The sequence below is a fragment of the Schistocerca cancellata genome, chromosome 5 (genome assembly GCF_023864275.1).
Source record: "Schistocerca cancellata isolate TAMUIC-IGC-003103 chromosome 5, iqSchCanc2.1, whole genome shotgun sequence".
Lineage (NCBI taxonomy): Eukaryota > Metazoa > Arthropoda > Insecta > Orthoptera > Acrididae > Schistocerca > Schistocerca cancellata.
In genome coordinates, this window is record NC_064630.1 from 277,928,715 (window position 1) to 277,947,012 (window position 18,298).

An 18,298-nucleotide genomic window follows, 5' to 3' on the forward strand; every position below is an offset into this window, starting at 1 on the left:
GAGTCACTGCAAGAACAATGAAAGGGACTGCTGAAATGTTTACAGATAAAGTCAATTTCCCGAGGGGGGGGGGGGGGGGGGGAAGGCAAAACACACACACACACACACACACACACACACACACACACACACACGGTCACTGTCACTGTCACCAGGTGTTGAGGCCAGTTGGCCCTGTGACCATTTGTGCTGCCCTTTTCTGTATACATTCAATAACCCCTCTCCTGTTTGATACAGTTCCCAAAGATGATGGGTGACACAAGTGTTTTGTATGTAGTCTCCTCTGCAGACTGATTGCATTTCCCTAGTGTTTTTTATCTGAGACTATGTTTCATCACTTGGAATTTAATTTTATTCGTGTCATATTGTTTGCTACAGTTAGTATATGTTTTCTGTTGTTAAGATATGACCTGCACAATCGGAGACCTTCAAAAGATCACAGAAAATGCCCACAGAAGAATCTTTTTGTCTGGTTATAGGAGAATAGAGTTTTTAAGATCATGTATTGCATTCTCAGTAGAGAAGGCTCTGTGGAAGCCAAACTAAGCTGTTCTTTAGAAGTTATTTTCAGAATGATTCAGCATTCTGTCATAAAAAACTATCTCAAAAATTTTTAGAACACAAGGAGCAGTCTACAATTAGAGATCTGTTGTTTTGCCTCCACATATGTGTATATTTGTGTTACCGATGCGTACTTCGGTTGCAGAGGTAACTCAGTGATAGTACTACCAAGTAAGCACAAGAGCTCTCTATTTTGGCTGAGATACCATCATAGCCAGAAGAGTTACTATAGTTCGATCCACGAACGATGGTGGTTCGCGCACATCAAGGCATGGATGGGGACTGCATGGTTGCCGATTCCAAGTGAAAGTTGCAGTACATGCATGCGCTTGAAGAAATCACATATCTTGCAATTTGTCTCTCGGTTGCTTATGCAGGATTTGTCACTTAGCACCGCCATCTGTGATGACATCTTGCAACAAATGGAACAGAAATTCGCTAAACAACTGACTAAAGTCATGTTTAATGCTTGCAGAAGCTACAGCATTCACAACAGAGCAATTAAAACATTACTGAACACTCATTGGCTGTCAGAGAATGTGTGATGTAGCTGTGCAGAAGAAGATTAAATTTGACTTCTATCATTCGTGGCTCCAATTGTACTTTTTAATTACCTTATGATTTTTGTGGTCTCTCTAACAGATAAGTTGGCAAAACTGATCTCTGGTGCTAGATTATGTGTTGGTCGTCTAAGTAAGTTTTTCAATGGATCATTTTTTTGTCCCTGTTGTTTCAGCAACTGCTGAGTTGGATCCTAACACCTGGAGGCAGTGGCCATGTATGTGCGAGTTGTGCTTGTGTAAATGTATGAGTGCTCCTATTTCTGAAGAAGGACTTTGTCGGAAAGGTTAACTATTTCAGCAGTCTTCTTTATTTGCCCCTGCTTGTGACTCATCACCTTCTTTGTTGCGAGCAGCCATCTATTTTTTCTAAATTTACACTTCCAGCTGATAATATAGCATGGTTACAAAGGTATAACATTCTTCAGACTTCATTTGCCTGATACTAAGCATCAACATAGGTTTTCATTCTGTGGCTTGGATACCAATATTTCATAGGCTGGTGTACTTGCGGCTAAAAAGAAAAGTATATGCATTCATTTGGAAATTTTCGAAATAAAACAGATTAATCTGAAATTCTGTGGTACTACTCCCATTCTGTCACAGTGTTTGACCCATTCTGTTGCCAGAAGAAATAATTTTAATATTGAAATAACAGATGGGAATAGAAGATTTTTAGTGCAGATGGCCTCTTGACTTATGAAGCATAAAAAATTTGGAATCCAGTTGGCTGTAGTATCATGGAGTTCTTATGCTAGTATCTTACTACTGTATGTTTACATTCTGTGAGAGTCCCATTTTGTCACACACAAATCTTTACTTATTTACACAGCACTAAAGGACATTTCAATAATTTGACTATTAAAATTATATTTCTGTCTATACCATTTTATGGCCACAGAGAGTGTGTTATTGCTTAAATAGAAATTTTATTTTGGAATTTGAAATGTGTTAAAATGTAATGCAAATGTTCCATTCTGTCACGTGGAATAGCCCTGCTGTTATTATTTTACAGGAAACTCATAACACTGCATTAGAACAGTTTCTTAATTTGCTACTCATTTCTGTCAGTTACCATCATCTGGCATGAAAAATTGGCTAATGCAAGACATATGCCAATCATTTTGAACCATAAAAATTGTATTAATTCTCAACTTCAGTAATAATATAGAACAACATGTCCAGTTTCCTGTTGTGTGCATGACAAAGGTTGCTGATTGGGAAAGTTAATGTTATCTGTAATTATTATTATTATTATTATTATTATTATTATTATTATTATTATTCATGAATTTGAGTGCTGCAGTGATTTTATGGTTCAGCATGATTGACACATTCCTTGCATTAGCCAATTTTTTGTCCAGATTACGGTTGTTGACCGAAACCAGTGGCAAATTAATAAATTTTTCTAATGGAACCAAGTGTTAGGAGGTTCCTGAAACGTATACCCGCTGTTGACAGTTGCCTGAAGACAACATTTAAGACTTTAACCACTAACTTGCCACTTTCAGCTAAAAGGTCTGTTATTGTAGAAACGATTTTTAGTCTTACAAAATTAAGTTTCTTGTCAAATTTGAATTGAGTCCCTGCCCTTGATAACAGAGCTTCATGTTTATTCCATTTACATTGAAGTTTATTGAAGTTTTTATCTTACATCTGAGGAGAATGCATAATTTGTAGCTTGGAGGAAGGAATATTTGAAAGGAAAGGATGCAAGAAAGCCAAGAGCAATACAGACGTGTGTGTAGTCCTTGTTGGGCAAACATTAAAGAAATTTATTTTAATAAGCACAGTTGTATTTTGCTGGTGTTTGATGGTATCGTTCATACTGACGTAGATTATCTTGGAGTGGTGAAATAATATTTGTAAATGATAAGTTATTTAATTGGATAGATAAAATCTACTCATTAAGTGGCGGCAGAACACACACATAAAAGACTATTGTAATTGGCATGCTTTCAGAGCCAGTGACTCCTTCAAGCAGAAGGGATTTTTTTATCTGTCCAATTAAATCATTTTGTCAATAATTGATTGTTTTCATTGTCATAAATGATAAGTTTAGACATAGAATCTAAGGCTATCCATCCTAATAAAGTACTCAGTGTTTCTCTAAATTACTGCAGCTGAGTGCTTCATTGTTACATGAACAGATCTATGTTTGTTCACACCATATATTTTTGCCTTAACAGAGCCTGTGCATGAACTTGACTTAGTGTAAAGGACTCATAATTGGTTATATGTACAGAAGGTAGTAGACAGAGCCTCTAGGCTCTACTGTTTTATTCACTTCGGTGTGCAAACAAGATAATCTCTGGATGAGTACCGCTTATTTATAGATGGTCATCATCTAATTGATAATTTTATTTTCTGTAAAATATTGCGGTGACAGACCTATTTGTTTTGATGAGGTGCTGAAAGATATGGTTAGGGAAGTGCTTTTTCCATGTCCTGTGAATGCCAAGATGGGGGCAGTGTTGTAACTTTAATGTTTTGCTTATTGGTGGATGTGATAAATTACACTTACAATGTGTTTTTGCTGTCTTCATCATGTTCAGTGTTATGGTGAAGATAGAAATTTGCTTTTGAAGACCTTCCACAATGATTTTTTTTTTTTTTAAATTTTCATCATTATCTGTGTTTATTTTAATTTTTACAGGTCTTCATTCCAAAGAAAATCGTATTGGAAGTGGTGCTCAAACTCCTTCAACTACACTACCTGGTCAAAAAGCAGATAACGATGATGATGGAGTCTCTGAGCAGTCAAGAAATGTTATGGGACAGGTTCCCAATAGAATTCCTGATGAACAGAAACCGAAAGCCAGTGGTAAAGGTGTTGTAACTGATGAAGAAAAGGCACAGGCATCTAAAGAACAAAAATTACATGGAGATGATAAATCTCCAGTACAAATGACAGAAAGTAACCACCAGGAACAAACGTCTCAGGGAATAAATTCGGCATCAGCAGTTGATGTAGGTAAACTGGATGGACTGACACAACAGGTAAACCTAACAGGACCTGGCTCAGTTAAAGAGAAGCCAAAGGTGACTAGTGGCCAAGAGATGCCAGTTGCAGGTAGAGCGAAGGATGAATCTTCAAGTGGAACACAGGAGGGGAATGCTCTTACCACTACAAACATGAATATTGTCAGTGATAGATTGAAGAAAACTGAAAACTTGAAGAAGGACTCAAATAATACTAGAGGATTAGTAACTGAAAATGAAAACCAGGGAAAGCCAGACACACTATCTGGGGAAAAGGAACCACAGCATTCTTCAGTTGCATTGCCCGAGAGTTCTGATGATAATAAAAATGACCAGGTTACTGCAACAGGGTCTAACGTACAAGAAAAGATCAGTACCATTGAAAATAGATTAACATCCAAGAAAGTAGATACAGCCCATCAGAAAGGGGCAAGTATTTCCAAGGTGCCAAATGTCGAGGAAGACAAAGGTGTTGTTTATGGCAAAAAGTCACAAGCTGAGAATAAAGAAACAGAAAGTTCCCCACAGGATGAGGCAGAGATACAAATTAGTAGCATGACTGAAATAATGCCAAAGAGCAATATTGATGAGCAAACAACCACTCAGAATAATGGAAAAGCATATACAAATGAAAATTCTCAAACTGCACAACAGTCGGGCAGAGATGGTACACAGAAGGCAGTCAGCGAGGAAATGCAGTTCACAGAGAATACAGGAGCTGGTGTACAAGAACAAGACACGCACAATCCAGAAGATGGTGAGTCAAATGACAACACAGGGTACCCTAGTGGTGGAGGAACAGGTTTAGATTATGGTACACCTGATTCTGATGCCTTTGATGTAGGTAAGTTTCTTTCTCCATTGTAGAATTTGCATGATATTGTTGTAGATAAAGTATATACAGTTCTTAAAATGCTTCTGTTGCATAAAAATATTTGCCTTGTGAAAACAAAGGGAACGTGTCCCATCCAGATAACAGCATAGTTAATTAGCTGCATTCACATTAAAGCATCATTTTGTGATAACTTCCTTGTTATTAAAGAAAGTGAGAAATGGTGCTAGTTAGTTATCTGTCTAGATATCTCCCTCATGCTGAACCATACTGGTTAAAGTGTATGCAACAGAGGTAATAAATGCTTTTTTTTTATTATTTTTGGCACAGCAATGGAACTGTGGGTGGGAGTAATCAAATAGTTTCCTTAATGATACACAGACATGAATAGCTATGAAATGAAATGAAATTCAAGGATACAATAAATTCACAGACATGAATAGCTATGAAATGAAATGAAATTCAAGGATACAATAAATTCCTGAGGTTATTGCCACAAGTTGAATTCATTAAAAACATTGTCAAGTAATTCAGCAGAAGTTGCTCCAGGTGCAACAACAACAACAACTTAACATATTAAATTTTAACTGACCCAAATCAGCAGCGTAATAGCAGTGATTGCATTTATTCTTGGAATATAATTAAAATTGTTGGGCTACTTTTGTCATTAAATTCATCATGACTTATACTGCCAGCGCTGCCCGTAAATCTCACCATCATTATAGTGTGAACGTGCTGGCTTCTGCTGGTGTCTGTGGCTTGCTAAGCATGCCTGTGTGCACATCACAGCTGTGTTGAGAAGTCTGTTGGGCCATATCTTGTGTATCTTGAGAGCTCAGAGCGGTGATTGTCTCAGCTGCATTGTGAACCTCTGTACCAGTGGAGCCAGAAGTCGCTTTACTTCGAGCCCCCCCTGCGGGTTCGGGGGTAAGAATAGGCCCGCGGTATTCCTGCCTGTCGTAAGAGGTGACTAAAAGGAGTTTCACACATTTCGGCCATTATGTGATCGTTACCTGTAGGGTTTGACCTCCATATTTCCAAATTTTTCCGAAGAGCGAGCCAATTGGGGAAGGGCACTGTACTTGGTGCATCGTATCCATTGTGCATTGAGATCTTTAGCCCACTTTCCCATCGTCACATTACAGCCCTGCTCATTCTCCATCTCTTGGGCGAGGATACATTCTTGGGTGCAGTTTCCACCATCTGCACCGACGATGACCATGGACTTCTTTGCGTCTAATATCCAGCACAGTAGCCAGTCCGTTATGGTGGGGCCACCATGTACCCTGTTGGTTGTTCACAACACAGGAATTGCTCTGCTGGTACCTGTGCCATTAACTTCCCACGTATGCCAAGGAGTAGATGCCTGTCTCCCTGGGGCATTGGGACTCCTGGCAATGGCCATCCTGCCAGGTGGCTGTTGCTGCGGCTGGATGGCACCCGTGGGGACGGCCCTTGGTCGGAGTGGGTGGCATCGGGCGGATGACCCGCAATGAAGCATGGTACATCATCTCTTGCTGGTGGCCAGCTGCCAGCAGTCTCTTAAGTGTTCGAGGGCTCAATTTAATGCAAATGTATATGACCCCAAATCGTTCCTCTCCCTGGCCACACCTTGGAAGGAACGAAAGGCTAAGAATGACAGCGAGATTTATTTGCCCCGGTATTTAGTATGTACGAGAGCTGATGGGGAATCCTTTTTGTGTCCATGAAGCCTCAGTTCTTTGTAGAGCATTTAGAGGACAAGTGTGGGGAGGCAGAGGGCTTGTCAAAAATGTGGTCTGGGTCAGTCTTGATAAAAACAGCATCCTTTGCCCAGTCACGGGCATTACTCACTTGTAAGAAGCTGGGGGATGTTTCTGTTATTATCACACCCCATAAAAGCTTAAATATGGTCCAGGTCATTATCTTCCACAGGGATCTTGTGTTACAGTCCGATGACGAGCTGCGCGCCAACTTAGAGTGACGAGGTGTCCAATTCGTCCAGCGCGTCCACCGGGGTCCGAGGGATAATCAGGTTGCCACCGGTGCCTTCATCTTGGCCTTAAAGCGTTACACATTACCCGAGAATGTGAAGGTGATGGTCTACCACTGTGATGTCAAGCCATATATCCCTCCCCTGATGCAGTGCTTTAAGTGTTGGAAGTTCGGCCATATGTCTTCCTGCTGTGCTTCCAGCGTCATATGTCGAGATTGTGGTCATCCATCCCATCCCAATACTCCATGTGCCCCATCTCCCATCTGCGTTAACTGTGCAGAGCACCATCCCCCTTGCTTGCCGGACTGTAAGATTCTACAGAAAGAAAGGAAGATAATGGAAGAAAAGACCCTGGACCGAGTAATCTACACACTGAGACTAAAAGGAAATTTGAAAGGCTCCATCCCGTGCGCGTGACAAGATCTTACGCCACTACTGTTGCAGCCCCATCCGTTGAACCAATTGCAGTCAGCTCTCAGAGCCGTAAAATGACTCCTGCCTCCTTTGCCCCCTTGATGGTGGGGGGGGGGGAGGGGGGGCACTTCCCTCCCTGTTGCTCCCACAACACCCACCACCTACCTTGGGAGCTGCACCCCCCCCCCCCAAACCATTGGTGACATCAGTCCATCAGTCCCTATTTCTAAGCCAGAGAAGCGTAAGTCTTCTTCGGCTTCTCTCGCTAGGAAGGGGTCCCTTAGGTACTCCCTTCCAGTGCACTTCAGTAATGTGTTTTAGGAATTATTCTGATGGTGAAGCAGTGCTGAGGCATAGAGGTGAAAAGTTAATGGTCAAAGCGTATGGCACATTCGATGCATTACTCCTATGTGTGGAGGCAGATAAGAGTCGCATAATGGCGAGCTGTTGACTACTCAAATGTTGTATTGTAGTTGCCCGTGATGCTTTGTTTGTGACTCGTGATTTGTGAGATAACTTACAATTACATATAGCTGATTATTATACCATCCAGGAGTTTCCATCATTGTTTTACAATTGGGTGTGTTCTTGTTAACTGACACCACACAACACTTCACTCATCACACAGTGCTTATATGCTGTTTGCAAGCTTTTCATTTCCTCACTGTCGATGCACTGCCATTCCTTCATATGACATCATCATTCGCATATTTCCTCTGTCACCTTATTTCTTTTGTCAACATTTCTTATACACACATTTTCATCTCTAATAGCTAATCTGAGCGTGTTTAGTTCATTTCTAGATATAGTGCATGTGGCTTATGTTCAGTAACTGGAGTGTGTAACCTTACACTAGATTGTTTTAAATGTGGCACACTAGTGTAGAAGGTGTCACAGAACCAACCAAGTGCAGTTTCTGTACATTACACACGTAGCCAACTTAAAGGATTTTCTATTTTAGGACTGAGATCATGCGTCTCAGGTCAATCCATCACCTTAAATGTCATCTTGCCCCTCTTTGTGGCCCTCTCAGTGATTAGGAGGAATTTCGTACAAAGCCACCAACTTTAAACCCAACATTAAGAATGACAGTGTTAGTATTGTTTGGATTTGTAGTGTATTCTCCTTTCATGTCTGGCTTGAAAGGATGGCTTTCATAGCTCTCCAAAATGTTGGCATTAACAGACATTACGTAAATAGTTACCAGTATGTGTCCATGAAACTTCTCCATAGTGAGAATATGTGGCAAGAATTACTGTGTTCAGTTCAGGTTTTTGATTAACATGCTTTTAAGCTCTTGCATGTGACAACAACCTTATGAATGACACACTAGCCTGCCGTAGTATGAAGAATTCGACCAAACATCTGATTTTTGCTGAGCACCAAGTGAGTTGGTGTACTCATTAAGACACTGGACTCAGGTTTGGGTGGCCAGTAGTTCAAATCGCTATCCAGTGAACCAAATTTATGTTTCCCATACTTCCCTTTAATAGCTGACTTCCTTCCGCATTCTTTCCCAATCCCAATTTGAACTGTGTCTCTAATGACCTCATCATCCAAGGGACATAAACCCAATTTTTTTTTTTTTTTTTTTTTTTTTTTCAAATTGTGCTAAGCCTTGACAGAGTTACGCTCACAGCAGTCTCAGTCCAGGCCCGAGTGCAAAATCTCAGAATCTCGGATCAATTTGACCAGTTCATATTCTGGCTGGATGCCACAGCTCATGAGTCTTCAGTAAAAATTTTCATTTAGTAATCTGTAATTCTTTGTATGTTTTGTAAAGTATTCCAGTTGACAGGGTAGCAGAAATAGAAACTATCTTACCACATTGTCTACAGTGTGGGTTGATGAGCAGCACATCCATTTTTGTTGCTGACAAAACTACCTGCCTAAATCTAGGGATCAACATAAGTAGTTTGGTGATCATATGCCATCAGACTGTAAAGTCTGTGTCAGGCAATACTCACACAATTTTTATTTATTGGCTGTACCGAAGGTACCTTCCTGTGCTCCATTAGTTGGTAGAGTGAGTAGATTAACATTGCCTCTGATTTAAAAAAAAATGTTCATTCTGTAGATATAAGTACTTCTAGTGGCACTAAATTAGATGGCTCTGTACATTTACTGAAAGTATATAGGAGAGTGAATTTATATGAAGGTGATAGTGTGCTGTGACTGGAAGCTTCAGCAGTGGCAGTGTTCTGGCAAAAGGTTGAAGAAGTTAGGAGTTGGAAGGTGAGAGCTTGGGCAAAAAGAGCATTGTGTAAATAAACCATGGCAATAACTGTAAGTAGCTGCACTTTGTGAAAAGACAAAGGAGACAATGGGTAGGCAAATGTGTGAAGCAAAATAATCTTCCAAACTGAAAGCATAAATATAAATTTCTTCATTGGGTTTCTGTAATACGGTTGATGACTGAAGTGACATTTTATGTTTTCATTGCAACTAAAAGAATACAAGAAATTAAATTTTCCAAATGATTTTGCAGCCCAGGTTAATTCACATTATTTATTACTGTTTAGTCAGATATTCTTATATTAAGTAATACATCTGTAGAATAGGGTAAATTCCATTGCATTCAAATGAAGAAAATGTTGCAGTATCTTAAAGTTTGAAGATCATTTACCAGACTTTTGTGCTTTATCTGCAATCTTAAAAAAGGTAAATACCAATTTCAAAAATTAATTCCTCCTTTTTTTGCAGATAAAAATAATATGGGAGCTGGAACTGCAGTGATTCGTGGAAAATATGATGATGATTCCCATTTCTTCGCTTACTTCATGACAACAATGGTTTTCTGTATCGTAGGGTACTTATTGTTCCACAATAAACAGAAGGTAAGTTTTAGTATTAAACATCTGCTTGTTGCTTGAAAAGTGCTGCAAGTGACATTATAACTGATTTATATAATTTCTCTCCATGTGTTAAATGAAGTTATCAGTGGTTAAAACATTACGACTTTCTACAGTTACACAAATTTTGTTTCCATAAATTAGTGTTGTGGTTCCTTTTATTGGTCACAAGTGGTCAGCTCTTACCATTAGTGTAGTTGCCCATTTCTTATGACCTTTAACAACAGTGGAATGCTGCTTTTCCATTCCTTCTTGCCTCCCCTCCCCTCCCCTCTTCCCTCCCCTCCTCCCATCTTCTCCTCAGCCCTTCTATCACCATTCTTTACACCTCTCTTGCCCCTTCCTCATTCCCTGTGCTCCTCTCTTCCACCCACTCCACCCAGCCACATTACTCATCTTATTCGCGCATTTTCTTTGCCAAGTTTCCTCCATACTCATAAATGAACTATACTGAAATTAAGTTGGATACTCTGTAGTTCTGTGAAGAAACTGTTGTGATATTAAACTTTCCGGTAGATTAAAACTGTGTACTGGACTGAGAAAATTTTATTGAAAAATGGCACTATTCATGCACATTTTCTGACAGGTTTCATTTTCTTATTATGAGCTGCAGCATGAGCATGACAGTGTGAGAGGAACTTAGTAAAAAAGAGAAGCTGCATCAGTGAGAACAATGATTCATGATTTGCTGTGATAGTCAGCCGTTTGGCTAGGCCTGTTCTTGAAAGCCATATACAATTCGTACAGGAATGGAGTGGACAGGGTCACTGCCTGTTGTAAAGTAGTGGCCATATAAGTTTCGATGTAGCTTCTTGTGGTTCCTGCTGTGAAGGAAGAAGTTATACTCCCAATTTGTAAGACCACTTTAAGGAACCAGAGATAGCACATACATCTGCATGTCGTTATTTAGTGTTGTTCTGCACCTCCAAAGTACTACTAAAAACAGATGACACAAAACTGACTGGTACTGGCTGGCCATGTCCATGAAATTGAAATCTTTTGCGGAATCACTGAATCATTCAGGATAAAACAATAATAGCTAATGAAAAGGAACCTCAGTTCCTTTTATATTAGGCCCTTTGCACATAGACTGCTATCTTTGTTTTTTGGTTATGCTTGACTAAATTCCTGTTCTTGTTTGTTGTAATGCTAACCACAATGTTAGCATTCCTTCAAATGATACTAAATAACGATCTTGTCATTAGTAAAACTGACTGCTGAATTCATGTTTGGCAGCCCTGGACCTCTTGATCTACTGTCTATGCACAGATCTTAAATAAATAAAGCACACACATTTTAACAATCACTACAGCAGAAAGTTGTCACAGACTGCAAGTGAGTATGGAGATATCATGAGAGACAGTGGAGGAGAACAACAGCATAACCTGGGCCTGTGGCTGATGGGGAGTATCTCATTCTATGCACATTTGTGTGACCACCGTCAGTAAAACATGTAACTGAAAGATGTGAATGATGTTTGGTCAAAACTTGTCATTGAAGTTTGGTGGATGATCTTTTTTTTGAAAGGGGGTAACATTTATCACATCAATGGTATTCGATAAGTCACTTGTGGCCTCTTACCATGTCAAACGATGTGCTCCTGAGCAAACTTTGCCTGCTTCGGTTGGGCACAGCTTTAGTGCTGGGATTCTCCAGCAGGGCACTGGTGAGCACCTCTCTTCTGTAACTGTGAGCTGTTACTGTGGAGGAACTAAGATATTTATCACAGGAAAAAACGACGAGAGTATGTGTCTTTGCACACAGTTTTTAAAGTTATTGATGTCCCTGTACTTGGTGGATATAGCCTCCATGGGAAGGAAAACTTTAGTAGGAGGAAAGTTGAAGGAAGAGTAGCTATTTTTAAGCCGTGCCTACCACTCAAAGTATCCTCACCTCACCACCAGACTACAAGCAGTTACTGTGTCCATGCAAGTACACTCTGATGTGTGTTTTCATCAAAAGAATTTCAGGTCAAGGGGAAAGGTGTCCAGTCACCATTTCAGTGCTATTAGTTTGGTGCAAAAGTTCATAGCATTTTTGTTTTGCATGTTGGTATTCCAGTTGGTATGGGTTACTCATCAATTATCTATTTTTATTTGTAGTTCACTGCTGCTATTTGAGTTTACATATTGTCATTTTGTTATTCGGAGATAGTAAAGTGGCGCTGAGGACGCTAGATAATGGAGTGTCAAGTGATGAGCTGTGGATGCTAGAAAATGGACTGCGAAATAGAGAAGTCAGAACATTTATGACATATTCTTCTGTTTGAGTTTAGGAGAGGGGTGACAACAACAGAGGCAGCCAAAACATTTGCATGATGTCTGGGGATAATGTCACTGGATAGAGCACAGCAAGAAAATGGCTTTCTCATTTTAAGGAGGATATTTTTGACATTAGTGACTGTCCATGTTCAGAAAGACGTTTGTGTTTTGATGAAGATGGTTAAAATTCATTAATCCACAGTGATCTGTGCCAGAGTACTCGAGAACTGGCAAACATGATTAACTGTGATCATTCCACCAATATGCGACATTTGCATGCAGTGGGAAAAGTTCAAAACACTTAGAACTTATGCATAAACACAGTAAATGGATGTATCCAGATGGGCCCGCAGGAAAATATAATCCAGACAATGGCAGAGAATTTCACTAAAATTGCTGCCATTGCCAGTCAATATACGCATTTTTTACTCCAAATAGTGGCCACTAAGAGTGCCCACTAGAAATTTAGCTCCACCAGTGAAGAAGCAAATACCTGTGCCTTCTACATGTGTGAGCTGGATAGTACTCTGTCTGTGGCATTATCCAGTCATGAATTGATACATTACAGCATATTGTGGAACATCATAGGGAGATGCAAAGACATACTTATCCTTATTTTTAACTGAATTTGTTGATTAGGACAATTTTCCAACTCACAGAGAGAAGTGTATTTTAACCCCGTTCTTAAAGACCAGGAAGGACCATACAGGCTCAGGTAATCATTATGTTGCTCTTAGTAGATAAATGGGAAAGAATGGTTAAGTTGCCTTGTCTGGATTGGTATCCAACCAGGTCATTAGTCACTGCCAGTGTGGGTTCAGGGGATATCACTACACCTTTGATGACCAGGCCCTTCTGAAAGTGGCTGTATGACAGGCTTTCCTGCTCAGGCATTACATAAAAGTATATTTCTTGACACCAAGGAAGCCCATGTTACTACTTAGCGATACAGTACCCTCATACAGTTCAATGAATGTGGCTTCTGAGGTCCTCTTCCTGTCTTTATACAGTCCTTCCTTTCTCCATGTTATTTTAAATATTGAAGTGGCAGAATCCTCTCCAGTTACCACCTTGAGGTAGTGCTTTAGTGTTTTTGCTGTAGTTATTAAATAGTGTAATGTTGAAAGTAAGTCGTGCCTAGTTTTGAATGACTTCTCTGTTTTGTGTTCCCCTACAGCCAATAAGTAGCAAATAGTCTGAGACATCTACCAGTTAGTAGGCTGGCAGAATGGACTGAAAAGAGAGATTTGACCCAGCTGGGAATTCTGTTTGTGCCCTTTGCACCATTAGTATTCCATTTTTAACTTTCCTGAACTGAGAATGAGAGCTACTGTTTTTAACTTTGAAGAACGTAAGAGATTTCTCAGTCTCACAGTCGATTTTAACCTGTTAAGTGGGTAGTTTGTGTGCATGCGCCTCTTCCACAGTGGGTAATATACGTCAGCACGCCCGTTCGCGGTGGTGCTGTGCACTGTTCTCACGTTTTCCTTCACATTTTCATTGTTGAATTTAAATTGATATTGGGTGGAAATGAATAAAATGTATTGCAGAAGTTAACAAAACTGTATTTTCACAATATTACATATCGTTTTCAGTGTGAAACGTTTTAAAATAAGGTGCTGCACACAAGGAAACTTCGCATTCTGCGCACCAGTATGAAGTCTCTTTGCGAAGGCCTTTTCTCATACACACCACACACCTCCTTGTTGGTCTTTTCTTCGTTGTGGATGGCAGAAGGTCTGGAAGATGCCTGGCTGTAAGGCGTGTTGCTTTTGGTGTTCGAGGTGGGCGTCCTACTGATGTCCCTTGATGTGGTGAAGATATGGTCAACTGTTCACCAAGACTAATCAGGAAGCTCGTTCTACTTTGTTCGCCACCATGCTTCTTGTACAGAATGTATGCATTGTAGCATGCAATGTCCAACAAGTGGCAGAAAAGCTTCTGATAGTATTTTTTCAGCCTGCTTCTGGCCATCTGGTAGCTTTGTAACTGAGAATCGCACCTATCCATGCCCCCCATATTCTTGTTGTAGTCAATGACAACTTGTGGCTTTTGAACGATTCCCTTTGTCGAGTTTACATTTACAAATGTATGATCATGGAAGGTGCTGACCATAACAATGTCTCTTTTGTCTTTCCATTTCATTACCATGTGCTTGCCTTTGTACCCTGTTATGTACTCCCCTTTCTTCAGTTTTTCCTTTTTTATGAAGTCAGGGAACCCCTTCCTGTCTTGCTGCATTGTGCCGACATCATCAGTGTTATTGCTGGTTAGTTTGTCCACCAAATCTGTAGTGGTGTACCAGTTGTCAAGATAAATACAGTGGCCTTTCCCGAGTAGGGAGTATTATCCTACATTCTATGTCCCTTCATGCTTTCCCAGAACACAGAAAGTGTTATCCTCCAGTGGAATTGTGGCGGTTTTTTCCACCACTTGGCTGGACTAAGACAGATTTTAAGCTCAACACCTGCTCTCTGTATTGCCCTCCAAGAAACTTGGTTCCCAACAATGCGGACCCCTGCCCTTCATGATCGGGGTGGACTGACTGTAACAGAGCGTCAGGTGGCGTATGTATGTATGTCCTTACCTCTGTATATTCTGAGTCAGTGCCTCTTCATACAGCTTTAGAGGCTGTTGCTGTGAGAATAAGGACGACCTTGGATGTTACCATCTGCAATGTCTACCTTCCTCCGGATGGTGAAGTACCTCTTAACAAATTGGCTGCTCTGATCTCCCAACTATCCCCTACTATTCCTGCTTTTGGGGGACTTCAACACCCATAACCCCTTTTGTGGGGTGGCACCTTGATTACTGGCCAGGGTAGGGATGTCGAGAATCTTCTCTATCAGCTCGACCTCTACCTATTAAATACAGGAGACCCCCCACACTTCAGTGTGGTTCACAGCACTTATTCGTCCATTGACCTATTGCTTTGCAGCCCAGGACTTTCACCATCTGTCCACTGGGGGGTTCATGATGGCTTTTGTGGCAGTGACCTCTTTCGGATCTTCCTGTCACTAGCCAAGTGTCACACTTCTGGACGTCTGCCGCGATGGGTCCTTAATAGGGCCGATTGGCTGGCTTCCACATCTGCTGTGTCTGTTGACACTCCCACACATGGCGCTATTAATGTGGTGGTCATGCGGATCACTGTGTTGGTCCTATCAGCTGCAGAATGCGAAGTTCCTCTTTCTTTCGGGTGCCCTTAGCGTAAAACTGTGCCTTGGTGGTCGCCAGACATCGCTGGGGACATCAAAGAGCATAGGCAGGCCCTCCAATGACATAAGCGGCATCCGTCGTTGGAGTGTCTCATTCTTTTTAAGTGGCTCTGTGCCCATGCCCTCCTCCTGATACGAAGACAGGAGCAAGAATGCTGGGAAAGATACGTTTCCTCCATTAGTTCTCGTATCCCTGTCTCGCAGATGTGGACTCTGATTCACCGCCTTTATGGTTACCCGACACCGCTGGGGGTGCCTGGGATTTCAGTAAATGGGGTAGTGTGCACCAACTCAAGTGAAATTGCCCAGCATTTTGCTCGGAGTTCTGCATCTGCAAACTATCAATCGGGCAGAACGACAGCATTTGTCTTTTACATCACGCCACCTTGAGCTGTACATTGCTCCTTTTACTGAGTGGGAATTCCTAGGTGCCCTTGCCCATTGCCCTGACACAGATCCTGGCCCTGACTGAATTCACTCCTAGTTTCTTAAACATCTGTCTGTGGCCTCACTGCGTCAGATTCTGTCTATCTTCAATTGCATCTGGGGGTGAGGGAATGTTCCTATTCCACTGGCAGGACAGCATCATTGTCCCAGTGTTGAAACCTGGGGAGAACCCTGAAGTGTTGGACAGCTACCACCCCATTAGCCTTACCAACGTTCTCTGCAAATTAGTCGAACAAATGGTGAGCCGGAGGTTGTGTTGGCTCCCGGAGTCTCGGGGCCTTCTGGCTCCATCCCAGGGTGGTATCCGTCGAGGCCACTCAGCAACAGATAATTTGGTGTGCCTGAAGTCTGACATCTGAACAGCTTTTTCCAGGTGCCAGCATGTGGTCACCGTCTTCTTTGACTTAAGGAGAGCCTTCGACACAATCTGGTGCCACCACATCCTTGCCACACTGCGTGAGTAGGGCATCCGTGGCTCGCTCCCCATTTCTATACGGAATTTTCTCTCCCTCCGTACCTTCCGTGTTCAAGTCGGGGGCTCCTTTAGCTCCTCCCTTATCCAAGAGAATGAGGTCCCACAGGGCTCTGTATTCAGTGTTCCATTGTTTTTAGTCACCATAAATGGCCTAGCAGCTGCTGTCGGGCTGTCAGTGTCTCCCTCATTATATGCTGACAATTTCTGCATTTACTTCAGTTCCTCAACTATTGGTGTTACTGAACGCTGCCTACAGAGCATCATTCGGACTGCGCAGTCATGGGCTCTTGCCCATGGGTTTCACTCCTCTGCCGACAAGACCTGAGTTTTGCACTTCTGTTGGTGACGGACAGTCCATCCTGTCCCTGCACTTTTTCTTGTTGGCCATCCACTACGGGTAGTCAAAACATATCGCTTTTTAGGACTGGTTTTCGACACCCGGATAACACGGTTCCCCCACATTCGTCAGCTTAAGCGAAAGTCCTGGCGGCATCTCAACGTCCTCCGCTGCCTGAGCAACACCACTTGGGGGGTAGATCACTCTACGTTGCTGCAGCTCTACAAAGCCGTTGTTCAGTCACAACTTGACTATGGGAGTGTAGTGTATGGCTCGTCGGTGCCCTCAGCATTGAAGTTGCTTGATCCTGTGCACCACTGCGGGGTTCATCTAGCGACGGGCACTTCAGGCGCCACGGGCATCCGAATTACTGTCTTTTATTCCCGAACACAGTGGTTCATCTCCCAGAATGGCGACCTCAGTCAGGGATAAAGATCGCTGTACGTGTCTGTTCCCTATTGTCTGAACTTGAGTCCTTTCCTTTACAGCATCCCATGCGGGTCCATAAACATTCGCTTCTGTGGTGTATGCCTCGACCGAAACTACGGCTAGACCTATCGTGTTTCCATAAGGGCTCCGTTCCTCCCGAGGTGCTCCGCAGTCACTTCCTATCAATTCTTGATGCGTCCCTAGGTTCTGAAGTCATCTATATCGACAGCTTGCAGGTTGATGGTCACATAGGCTTTGCCTATGCTCACTCGGCACATATCGAACAGTGCTTCTTGCCAGATGGCTGCAGTGTCTTCACTGCCGAGCTGGTGGCCTTCTCTTGTGCCCTTGACCATATTCGTTTCTGCCCTGGTGTGTCCTACCTGGTCTGCAGTGATTTGTTGAGTAGTTTACAGGCCATTGATCAGTGCTACCCACGCCACCCTCTGGTAGCAACTATTGAGGAGCCAGTTTATGCTCTCAAACGGTCTGGTCGTTCAGTGGTCTTTGTATGGACCCCGGGGCATGTCGGAATTCCGGGAAATGAGCTCATTGATAGGCTGACCAAACAGGCCACTCATAAGTCGCTTCTGGAGATTGGTCTACCCAAACCTGGTTGGCTCATCCTTTTTTATCCCCGTGACCAGCCAGACCAGGACATCTACTCTACTGTTTTAAGCTCTTCTGTCTGTTTCTTGTGTGTCTGTGCTTTTCTTGTCTTCTCTTGCCTCCAGTGTGTTCAGCTTTTTTTCCCCCTCTAGAATTCCTGTGGTGTGTACTGTTTGTTTTCTGTTTTATCCCATGGACTTGGTTCAATGGAACAAGGGACTGATGACGACGCAGTTTGGTCCCTTTAAAAATAAAACTAGCCAGCCAACCAATTGATTGTGAGCTGTACCCAGGTAGCTCAGTTGCCAGAACACTTACCTGTGGAAGGCAAAGGTCTTGGGTTCAA

General features: G+C 42.0%; 1 protein-coding gene across 2 annotated transcripts in view; it reads left to right on the forward strand.

Annotated features, from left to right (window-relative positions):
* The window catches only part of LOC126187650 (trans-Golgi network integral membrane protein TGN38-like), a 65,233-nt gene that overhangs the window by 15,556 nt on the left and 31,379 nt on the right, over positions 1-18,298 (forward strand). The window contains exons 2-3 of one of the 2 annotated variants that reach the window (XM_049928858.1): positions 3,778-4,947; positions 10,028-10,161. In XM_049928858.1, the coding sequence (XP_049784815.1) occupies positions 3,778-4,947; positions 10,028-10,161 (1,304 nt within the window). The remainder of the gene's footprint in view (positions 1-3,777; positions 4,948-10,027; positions 10,162-18,298) is intronic. The other variant, XM_049928859.1, reaches the window with a different exon arrangement.